Source organism: Aquarana catesbeiana, linkage group LG05 (assembly GCF_042186555.1).
Source record: "Aquarana catesbeiana isolate 2022-GZ linkage group LG05, ASM4218655v1, whole genome shotgun sequence".
Taxonomy (NCBI): Eukaryota; Metazoa; Chordata; class Amphibia; order Anura; family Ranidae; genus Aquarana; species Aquarana catesbeiana.
In genome coordinates this window covers 251,230,285-251,242,756 of record NC_133328.1, presented here as the reverse complement: position 1 = coordinate 251,242,756, position 12,472 = coordinate 251,230,285, and the positions used below count along the sequence as shown (strand labels likewise).

Sequence of the window (12,472 nt, the reverse complement as noted above, 5' to 3'; positions counted from 1 at the left end):
CTGTTTCTTGGCATAAGGGTTTCGATTTTATTGGAAGGGGTTAAATATACAGTCTGCAATACTATTTATTGTTGCTCTTCTGTCTTTTAGCCTTGACATCACCAGGGGAATACCACAGAAACCAAATGGGTGGAAGCAATAGCGGTAATATCCCATCCACCAGTGGACCTACCTGCACTAGTGGACTAAGTACCTCTGGTCGAAGTAGGCCTTCCCGAATTCCCCAGCCTGTCAGACATCACTCACCTGCTCTGGTTTCGTCTTCTGCAATAGCAGAGGCAGACAAATTGTCAGGTATGTTTGTTCGTAGCGCTTCAGTGTCACCACTAAGCTACTCTTTAGACCTTACACCTTCTATTGCAGACAAAGTTCTTTCAGGTTCAGAGACAAGCATCGGTAATAAAGAATGTTTATCTGAAATAAAGACATTTGATGGCAGCAAGAAACTTACCAGCGGATTAAAAAATGGCCTTCAGAGAAAGTTCTGTGAGAACACTGAGGAATGTCGGCTTGCATTAGCAAAAAAAATGAACAATGCTACAGCATCTTTTAACTCCCATAGTTCATTTAACTTTCCATTGTCTTTTGGCAAGGACTCTACTACATCCAGCAACCCTTTTCTTAAAGGCTCTTTTTGGAGCTCAGTACAAGTATCCTCAGCTTGTCGTTCTGGTTCCATTACTATTCCTGGTGATACCCTGCAACACAAAGGTCTTCGTCAGTCCACACTCAACAAGGATTCAGACCGTCTCAGCACATGCTCCTCAACCAGTGAGCAGTCAGTTCAATCCACTCAGAGTAATGGGGTAAGAAGAGCTCTCTTTCTGCAAGTTCTCCAAACCTATCCTGCTCCTGGCGTGCTCCTCACATCATTGAATTACTAACCTCCAGCTCCAAAATGCTTTTCTTCTGTGAAATAATCACTGGTTTGGTTCTTTACTTCATATGTTTATTTAGAAACATGTGAAACCCTCTTCTTTGCCTTCTGGACATCTTCTAAACGTAATATAGATTACTAATGATCTACCTTCTCTGTTTTACACTTTACATCTGATAAATAATAAACAATTGCATATTACTTTTGTACACAGTAGAGTGTACTGAATATATAAATAGACGCAAAGGCCTCTTTCACACTTGTGCGACTTTTCCTGAGACTTTGGACATCAGATTCGCATAACAAGTTGTACCCCAGGATTTGGTCCGACTTTGATGTGAGTTGAGGGCAATAGACCTCAAGTTTACACAGGCATAGCCTGAAATCGCGGCCACAAAATTGCGGTAAAATCACGCGACTTTCAAGTCGCAGCAGTGTGAAAGGGCCCAAAGGCAAATCTGGGTAAGTTTAGCTGAAATATGTCACACTCTTGCACACCCTCTCCCTCTCTCTCTCTCTCTCTCTCTCTCTCTCTCTCTCTCTCTCTATGTATACATATTTATGGTCAAATTATGTGCAAAGTGCGTGAAGAGATCCTGTTTAGGCTCTTAATGGGAACATATTTTTTTTTTGTGTGTTTTATATACTTGAACGAGATCAGCATAATATAAATATTTTCATTGGTGTGTATGTTTTCATATTTTCCTTCCTGCCATCTGTAGATAAAAGTTCCTTATCATGATGCATCAAACTGGGGAAAGGTTTATAAACAGCTGTAGACCTGAGCTGTCAGATATAGTGATCGGGAGCCAATTACCATGATACCCAATCATGTGATCACTATTGTGTAATCATGACATTGTTCACAATCAAGCCAGCTAGCTAAACTGTCATTGTGCCTCTCACAGAAGCAGTTAGCTGTCTTAAGTTTTTAAAGTTAAAGTACGCCTGTAAGCAAAAAAAAGTTTTAAAAGATAATATACGCTGTTAAAGTGGCAAATACTTTTTCTTGTTGTAAATTATAACATGATTGAAAGCATAACACCATAATTACTAAGACAGAGTAGAACTACTTCCTAATCTTCTATTTCTCTCTGGTTTCTTTCTTTTTTTATATAACAGCTCAATAATTTGAAGTTTTCATTCTTTTCTTTTCCCTCTGAATAGCTTTATACCATTAAAAGGTGCAGCATAAAGAACAATACCACACATGGCCACATACGTATCATTGCTGCATCACAGTTGCTAAAGGTAGATAAAAAGTAGTCTAAAAAAGATGGATAGGTAACCCTTTGGTGTGATAATTGGAATATATTACCAATCATCGTTCATATTTTTTTTAATTTTTTAACAATCAGGAGTGCTTTATTGAAGGAAAGAATACATACAGTATAGCATAATCAATTCAATGTGTTACAAAGGTACAATGTGTAACATTGGTATAAGCATTTCACATAGTACATAACTAGAAATATATCTATCAGTGTGGACCTAGGTCCAATACATGAAGTAGTACAATTCTCAATCCTGCGATCAGGGATATGATCCCTTAATGGGGGGGAGGATAGAAGAAGGAAGAGAAGAGGGGAAAGACTGGCAAAGAAGGGGGGAGGGGGCCGAGATGAGGAGGGAGACAGACAGGTCCCGGATCTCTGTATCCTGCTGATTAAATTGATGTCCATGTTAACCACACTTTGTCAAATTTCCAGGGGCACCCATGACTAATGTACGTCAACTTATATAACGGAAGGGCAGCGTTAACCTTATTTTCCCATGTAGCTATATCTGGGGGGACGGAAGAAGTCCACTTACACAATATTTCCTTTTTAGCATAAAAAAAGCAGATATGAGATCAACAGTTTGCTATGATGTGATCTTTGGTCATCATCATGGATACCTAGTAAAGCTATTTCAGGCGTCATAGGGACAGCCAATTCAAGACGAACATTCAGCTGGTCGAATACTCCTGCCCAAAATGGTCGATAACATGGGGCAGTCACAGAACATATGCATGTATTTGCCCAATTTTGCCAGACATCTAGGACAATGTGGGTCTCTCTCAGGGTATATTCTAGACATACGTACCGGGGTAAAATACACTCTGTGGAGAAACTTTTGTTTGTATGAGTTTGTCCCCTGCAGATATGACCAACTTGGGGCCTTGTTCCAGACTATCCTCCCAATCCTCCCTCTCTAGTGCTGGGATGTCAGCCTTCCATTGTTCTCAAAGTCTATCCATTTTCATAATGTCAGCAGAGAGAGGCTTCTTCAGGTCACCACAGGACAGTAGATCCTCTACCAGGTCTAATTGCAGAGTAGGGGCGTAGGGAACTGGGCGCTGGCCGCATATCTAAGCTGGGCATAGCGGAAGAGCATCCACCCAGGTAGAGCATACTTCCTAGTTAATTGTGAGAATGACAGCAAAGTACCTGTAGGCATAATATCACTTAATGTCTTGATGCCGAATCTTTCCCATACCTGGGGATCCGGTATTGACCTGAAGTGGGGCAAGTTAGGGCTTCCCCAGAGAGGCTGGACCGGAGACCAGCGATCTGCCTGGAAAAACCTGCGTCGAGCCGCAATCCAAGCTTTGATCGTCGCCCTAGTCGTGGCAGGGAGGTCCCTATCTGCCCCCACTCCTCTATACACCAGATTTTGTAATGCCTGCAGTGAGCCCAGCCATGGTGCTTCTAGACAGACCGCAGCATTGGACCTTTTCCACCAATATGTTGTGACCAGCATTGCTGCCCAATAATAGACCCGAAAGTCTGGGAGGGCCAAGCCCCCCAGGTGCGTTGGTGAGCGTAGTGTGGATTTTGCCAGTCTCGGTACGGCTCCGTTCCATATAAAGTGATGATACATCTATCTATCTCCTGAAAAAATGACACCGGTATCCAAATCGGACTGTTCCGGAAGATATAGTTAAATTTGGGTAGGGTGATCATTTTAAGGATATTTATACGGCCCAATAAATTCAAAGGGAGTCCGGACCAGGACTGGCATTTCTCCCGCAGGAGTCGGAGCAAGGGGAGCACATTCAAGGTATAATATTGGCTGACATCTCTAGACACTCTTATCCCAAGATATTTGAACTCTGCAACCCATTGCAGCAGTGTAGAACTGTGCGTGACCTGGGGCTGATTATCTAGAGGAAAGAGGACCGACTTGTTCCAATTAATACGAATGCCCGACAATAGCCCAAACTTATCGAATAGCACCAGAGCGGCAGACAATGATGGGCCAGCATCATTCAGGTAAAGCAGAGCATCATCTGCATATAGGGATATTTTCTCCTCCAAGCTGCCAATCTGTATCCCCCGGACCTCCTGAGACTCCCGAATCAAAATCGCCAGGGGCTCCAGAGCCAGGGCAAACAGACCGGGAGACAAGGGACAGCCCTGACGGGTACACCCCTATGTAGTGGAAAGGATTCTGGTAACCGATCGTTAGTACGTACCCTAGCCCTCGATGCTCTATAAAGAAGTATCCAGCGTAAAAAATTGGGGCCAAACCCAAAGTGTTGCAACACCCCCCATAGATATGCCCACTCTACAGAGTCAAACGCCTTTTCGGCATCCAGGGAGGCGATCACCCGGGTACCAGCTGTGTTGTGGGTGATTGACATGTTTAAAAAGAGGCGTCTGATATTTATGTCAGTGCCCTTGCCCGGCATAAACCCGGTCTGATCGACATGGATCAGTGTAGAAATTACCGACGACAGGCGATTAGCTATTATCTTCACCAAGACTTTCACATCGACGTTAAGCAGTGAGATGGGTCTGAATGACGCACATTCCTGTGGGTCCTTACCAGGCTTGGGGATTAAGACAATTATGGTCTCCTCCATGGACTCAGGCAGAGCACCTGTCTCTGCCAGGCCGGAGAAAAGAGATTTTAATCTAGGGGCAAGAAGGTCAGCGTGCTGCGAGTAAAATTCTGTAGGCAGGCCGTCTGCACCCGGAGTCTTACCACCCTGTAGACCCCCAATGGCAGTCTGGACCTCCTCCAGGGAAATATCCTCCTCCAACAAATTCCTATGTTCCTCCGATAAGGAAGGAAAAGGGATAGCATCTAGGTAGTCTTGCAGTTCAGTTGGGGAGAAATGTGCCCTAGAAGAATAAACTTCCCTGAAGAATTCCAAGAACCCAGCATTAATGTCCTCCGGAGAGGACACCAACTGTCCGCTGGCGTTCCGGATACTAGCTATGTGAGTGGGTGCCATCTGGTTCTTTGCCAACCACGCTAACAGTCGCCCATTCTTATTCCCATGTTCAAATACTCTCTGCTTGGTATTTAACATAGATTTTTGGTCTGCTCAATATTATGTAGAGAGAGATCTCGGAGGGTCCTCTGCCATATTTTGTAATTGGCTTCATTAGGGGATTGAATATATTCTGTCTCACACCTAGCAGCCTCCCCTCTAGTGTCTTCAGTGACCGGGAAGCCTTTCTCTGCAAAAAGGAGATGCGGGCAATAAATTCCCCCCTTACCCAGGATTTAAAGGCATCCCACAATGTAGTGGCATTAACAGAGTCCCCATTCACATTCTAAAAATTACAAATAGCTTCCATCATTGGCTCTTGGATTCTGTCATCCTTCACCCAGAATTCGGACAGACGCCATAGCTTCAGACCCGAGGATTTAATCAAGGAGATTGTGAGACAGATGGGGGCATGGTCCGAAATCCCTCGGGGCAGGTGCTCCACCGTTTTGGCCCAGCACAAGGCCCCAGGGGACGCCTAAACTAGATCTATACAGGAAAGGGCCCGATAAGAAGTGGAGTGACACGTATACTCTCACTTGGATGAAAGTGTCGCCATACATCAGTAAGAGCAAACGTGTCTGCCCAGTTCCCCAAGGCCGAGGAGGGGCGGGTTGTCGCATGCAGTCTGTCCAGATCCTGTGATGGCACCATATTGAAATAGCCGAACAAAAATACTTCCGGTATATTGAAACCCATCACAATCTGCATTATATCATTCAATAGTTGTACATCCGCGGGGGGAGGGAGGTACACCCACCAACACCAACCCCCTATCATATAGTGAGGCATTTATGATAACAAATCTACCCCCCGGGTCTGTTCTGACATGTAAGATCTGTAGAGGAAGGGACTTGCGGATCAAAATGCTTACCTCTCTAGCGTAATTAGAGTAGGTGGAATGGAAATGAGTTCCCACCCATTCCCTCCGGAGACCCAGGATATGCGTGCCCATCAAATGAGTCTCCTGGAAGATACGTATGTGGGGATTATATTTCTGCAAGTATTTAAAAACCAGCGTCCTTTTAGTGGCTGAGTTTAGGCCCCGGACATTCCAAGATATGACAGAGAGATCAGCCATCATCTGGTGGGTGCAAATAGGTGAATAGGATCCCCACTCCCCCCCCCGACCAGCCTCTCAAGGGTAGAAATTCAAACCACCTCACAGTACCCATGAGGCCTAAGAATACATTATGCAGTACAGTAGTATGAACATAGTGCTTATGTGAAATAGTAACACTCCAAATACTGAGAAAGCAACTCCAGTTTAAAACATAGGTGAGCAATAACTTCCCTGAGGTTCTGCAATGGCAGAGAAAACCTCCCCACATCACCAACACAATCTGATGATGTATCATAACCCCAAACAAACAGTAATTTAAAGAGGGCGCGCGCTTATAGCGAGAGGTGTTACCTAACAGGGCAACAGAGATGCTGGTTAAAATTGCATAGATTCTCTCCTGGGTGACCCCAGGGGTACATATCTTAGTTACTAAAGAACCTTCCAATTGTAAACAGAAGATTATGATTTAATTAAGTTGAAACTCGCTGGAGAGATAGCCCACAGGTTCGGCTTCAGGAAAAGGCAAAAATGCTCCATTATGCGTCATACAGCAAGATCCAGCCCTCCAGAGGCCCCAGCCTGTGGGACACAACTGAAAATAGAAATACGAGTTCCTGGCAGTTGCTGCAGGCTCATGAGGGCCCAATCCAAAGATTGCACATCCTTCACTTGTAGTAGAATAAGCGTGAGATGTGGATATCCCACTTGCAGCTTGTATGCCTGTCTGTAAGGCCATAGACCCTATTCTGGCCCAAAAGAGATACACGAGGAATCAGAACATCAGGGCATTGGGATAGGCTAGACAGTAATGCTGCTATGCTAGCAGGATCCACCCCGTAATATCACCGGTCCCCGTGCTTAGGTCATTCGTTATAGTCCAACGAACAGAGTACCCATGTAGACATGAAACAGGGATAGGGCACATGGTCACGGTAAACGCCACTAGCCTAGCCCCAATATCCAAGGTAGAGCACAAATAAGGGATCAATACTCTGCAACCGTTTGGGCACATTTAAATGACTAAAGAAATAGCGACCCCAGTTCCTCCCCAAGTCCATCATAGTGCAGCGTATACAGTTCTGTGCAGCTAAAGTTTGTGTGCATCTGGGGTGGGTCATTCATTTTTTCACAGCAAGTTCTGTAAGCAGTAAAACTTCCAAAAGCAAAAACGTTTTACAAGCAACAGTGAGCTACATGTCTATAAGCTAATTGCTCTTGTTATCTATCCTTGACTGTTAGGAGGCAGCGATTCCAACCAGGCAGCAGCGTCACGGGGCGCAGTAAAAAATTTAACAGTTTGTCCATCCTGAACCCTTAATTTGGCGGGAAAAAGTATACTGTACTTAATGTTTCGCGCCGGCAGTCCCACTTTAACCTGATCAAAGGATCTGCGTAGCTTTTGTGTCTCAAGGGAGAAATCAGGAAAGAACATCAGGTTGGCATTTTGGTATTCATCCCAATCCCTAAAGTTAGGCAGCCAAAAAATCAGAGTACGAGGGTTGGATCCAGGCGGTCCCGGGACAGGGGGAACTCTGTGTGCACGCTCCACTGTAAAATACGGCGAGAACTGCGCAGCCGGCAGCAAACCCCTCAGTAGCTCCTCTACAAATACCGTGGGATTTTTCCCCTCCGCACCTTCTGGCATGCCAACGATCTGGAGATTGTTCCTCCGGTTCCTATTTTCCACGTCGTCGAATTTATATTCCAACGCTCGGACCTTGTCTGTAGGGTACGGATCGATGCTGTATGCTCCCTGACAGTGTCTTCCGCCAATCCCACACGCTGCTCCGCTTCCGAAACCCGTGTACGGAGTTTGTCAAAGTCCTGTCGGATGAGGCTAACATCCAGCTGTACTGCCTCTATTTTGTTGGTCAGGGCAGTTTGACATGTGGCTATCGCAGCCATTACTTCCTGAAAGCCAAGCCGCTGCTCAGCCGTCTGCTCCTCCATCTCTGTGACGCCATATTTCTTGCGTGCCTGGGGGAGACTTCCACGTGGGGAGCCGCTTGCGGGGCTGTATCCTCCTCTCCCGGTGGAAAACGAAGCTTCTTCCCCCTGTGCCTTGTTCTGTATGGCATCCGGATCAGTGCTAGGTAGTTTATAGCAAGAAAGTCAATCAGGAGTAAGGATAAAGAACGAATCTCCAGCAGAGCTCTAGAACCTGCGTCCTCTCAGATCGCCATCTTGGCCACGCCCCCCATCATCGTTCATATTTACATAACAATGTGAAGCAAATGCACTTTTACTGCACAAGGGTTTATAGCCTTACCTACAGTGTTACTAATTATTTTAACTCATATGTTATGTTTGAGAAATGCACCTGTGGCTCTACAGCATGGGTGCTCAAAATGTTGCCCTCCAGCTGTTGCAGAACTACAAGTCCCATCATGTCGCTGCCTTTGGGAGTCATGCATGTAACTGTCAGCCATGCAATGCCTCATGGGACTTGTAGTTCTGTAACAGCTGGAGGGTCACAGGTTGAGCACCCATGCTCTACAGTAAGGCTTCATGTACACTGCAGCTGATAAACAGAGATTTAGGTGCAGTTTGTTGTCTTTTTCAGCAGCCCCTGAACTCTCCACTGCTTTCTGTACATGTACACTCTGTGGTTTATAGGAGTTTAGAGGCAGTTGGGTTTATTGGCATTTTTTTGAAAGCAGATAAATCACGTTCAGGGCAGTAGTTTACTGGCATTTCAAAAGCTAAATGCTTGTAACTGCTTGTAAACTCGTGTAAAAGCTGTAACCCGAGTTTATGCACATTTTCGTTTATGAACGTTTTTAAAGAGGAACATGTAAGATATGGCAAAAACACAATTTTCACCACATGCTGTTGCCTGCAAAAAGGGGAGAGGGAGAGAGAGACGGGCAGAGAGAGAGAGACAAACACAGAGACAGAGAGAATCCATAGTTAAAGCACACTGCTCTGTCTTCTCTCCCAGAATGGGTGAAATAGTAAATACCTGTTTTCCATGCATTGTGGGAATTTGGGATTGTCTCCAGATGTTATCTTTAAGCCTGGGTTCACACTGCTGCGATCTCAGACTGCAGGTGCCGACCACATGCAATGTCTGTGCAATGCAAGTTCAGCCATACAACTTTCGCATCGGATTCACACTGAAAATAGTGCAGGGACTTGTTTTTCCCCGCACTCTAGAATCGGATCACATGGGTGTTCTCACCTATGCGATCCGATACCTGTGCAAGTTCACAGTTCGCACTGCGATCTGTGAACTAAACTGGGGTGTTATTAATTTTAATGACATCCTCAGCAGTGTGCAGAAGCCAATGTTGAATTGTCTGCGGGAGAGGAGCAATGCGGGAACCGGCGCTGGAATCATGCTGGTTCCTACATTGCACTAGTGTGAACCCTTCTAACCTCAAATGCTCATAACTGCTGCTAAACTCGCATAAAGCGAGTCGGTTATCAGCTGTCAGTTTCCAGCGTTCAGAAGAAGTTTTCAACTGCCCTGTGTACATGAGACCTAATAATAATGTATCTGAGCAGTTATATTAGCCTATGCCTTCCTAAATATGCAGGTTTCCTGCTTGGCAGTACTGTAAAGGCTTGTACTGTACTCATTCTATTCTACTGCAGTTCTATCATGCTAATTTAAAACATACTATGCAGTCACTAAACTGTGAAAAACCCACAACCCAATATGTAGCTAGAGACTACTTTATATCGGCTACCAAGACTTTATTGTTTTAAGGAAGTCGTTTATTAATGGCAAATGTTACCTTTTTACTGGAAATAATGTGATTTGATAGTGCTATAACATGCTCTATATATTCCCATGAAGTTTGAATTTTTGAGAATGTCAAGTGCACCTGTCAATATTAGTTTTATAGGAATCAATGAAGCCAGTGTCAGCTTCGCCAAATCATGTTGTCATATTAAAGCGTAACTTCAGTCATTTTTTTCAACTTTCCATCTATTAAATCTTCTGCCCTTGTTGTTTTAACTTTGGATAATAGAACATTTTTTTTCTGCCAGTAAATACCTTATACAGCACATTTTCTGTTTCGTGTCTGGAAAAAAGCCTAGGCCTATGACAACATGCACAGCTCGCTCTCACACTTGTGAGAGTTTGCCAGGAAGGGAGGGGGGATGAGTCATAAGAGGGCCAATGAGAGCTGCAGAGCTGGAGGTGTGTGTCTGTGTAAATCCAGGAAGTGAACAGTGAACAGCTTCAGCTGCCCACAGTTAAAATGATTGCTGCCAGACTCAGTGGAGGGAGATTTCTGCAGCATATTTGGCAAGTACAGAATCACAAAGTGGATGAAAGGAAGCTTCAGAGTGGCAAAGATGTTTTGATTACAAATTATGTGAGCAGACTGCAGTTCCTCTTTAAGTTACAAAAATTGACCCATTTTCCATAGAGAAAAAAAGTCACTTAATTTCTTGCCACTGCGAACATTATAGTAGTTTTAAAACATTTGATAATTCAGGGATTTAGTTATTCAATTCCCATAGACCCTCTCTAGTAGACTTACAGTAAGGAAGGAAGACCAGTAAAGCACAATCACTCCATTACTAAGCAGGAAGCATAGTGTGCATAGATAATGAGCAAATATTACTGCCCTCTCCTATGTATATACTGTAATTACAAACTATGCCTAGGAACCTTTTTTTTTTTTTTTTAAGCTCGCAGGAGCAGGGCCCTCCTAACCCTCTTGTATTGAATTGTATTGTTGCTGTATTGTCTGTCTTCAAATTGTAACGCACTGTGCAAACTCTTGGTGCTATATAAATCCTGTATAATAATAATGCACATTAATAAGACTATTTACATTAAGCTGATCTCTTTCATAGTATGGATTTAAGTGTGTAACGGGCATTTTTTTTTTTTTCTTTTTCCAGCGATTATTTTGAGGGGTGGTTAAGGGACAGCCTGGAGGTTTGTTTTGAGTCATATGAAGAATAATGCACTCTGATGCTGGTGCAGCACATGTGCACTGATGGGATCTTAATCAGTTCAAGTTGAGCTGTGATTTCATGCATGCTATGTGCATAGTCACAGCTGAATGATCAGGCCTGTCTGTAAAGCAGCTATATTCATTATTTTCTTTGCAAATCAGAGCATTTAAAAAGGGTAAAACAGCAATAAAAATAATGAAACTGACATTAAAATCAAAAATCTTTACACTTGTTCATGGTGTGATGATTCTTCACAATTACTGTAAAAACCTGATTTTCTTGTGTTTGTTGATAATACCTGATCCACCTTTTCTATATCTAGCTAATTACAAAATCTTTAAAAACAATTCTATATCTCTTACCACCACACCATCTCTGTTTTTCACATAAAAATGATTTATACTTGTCTATATTTTGTGAAAACCTTGTTCAAACAATCTTTCCTCCCAAGAATTTGTCAGTTTATGGGTAAGTCTATATTGCCATAGACTGAAGATGGTCACTGACTTGGTAATCATCTCATGTCTATGACCAGGCTAAGTCTGTTTTATAGATAAGTGATCATATATTTTTTCTATTTTCCTCCAGAGTGAAAGTAGCAGCAGTAGCAATATCTCCACCATGTTGGTGACACGGGATTACACAGCAGTGAAGGAGGATGAAATTAATGTCTACCAAGGAGAGGTGGTTCAAATTTTGGCAAGCAACCAGCAGAGCATGTTTCTGGTGTTCCGAGCTGCCACCGATGACTGCCCTGCAGCTGAAGGCTGGATTCCAAGTTATGTCCTAGGCCATACAAGTTCTGCCACCACTGATATGTTTGATGGGACAATGAAGTGGGTAGTTGGCTGAGAAAGGTAGCAATAAAAGTAAATGTTTTATTTATGTTTGAGTGATAATGCAAAAATATTGTACATATGTGGTAATAACTTGCTATTTAAACATTCTGAATAATTGCAGACAAGCACCTTATGGATGTTTGTTGTCTTTTGCTTATACTGATTTTATGTAATGTTGCAAATAACTTTCTGTACAACAAGGGCAAATACAATTGAATAATTAAAAATGGAATGCAAGCCCCCATTAGATGAATTGATTATTGAAACAGCATTTTACAATAAAAACAATCAAACCTGTTTTTTTATTTATGTATTTTTTGCTGAATCAAATTAATTTTTGTATAGGAATTTTGGTGCAATCTAATCACTATAAGAGTATTTACATAGACACAGCTAGATCTGAGGATGTTGAACAAAAAAGGTAGTTCAAACTGCAATATTCATTTATTGTTAGGGTTACGTAAATGTATATAAATGACACACTAAACCATATTTACAAATCAATGTACACT

At 43.1% G+C, this 12,472-nt stretch overlaps 1 protein-coding gene across 1 annotated transcript in view; it reads left to right on the top strand.

Moving 5' to 3' along the window:
* The window catches only part of TRIO (trio Rho guanine nucleotide exchange factor), a gene marked incomplete in the record, with an annotated part of 1,361,655 nt that extends 1,349,398 nt beyond the window's left edge, over window positions 1-12,257 (top strand). Inside the window, 2 exon segments of the mRNA XM_073630705.1 lie at window positions 91-806; window positions 11,710-12,257. Coding sequence (XP_073486806.1) covers window positions 91-806; window positions 11,710-11,973 — 980 coding nt within the window.
* Window positions 12,258-12,472: the final 215 nt, after the last annotated feature.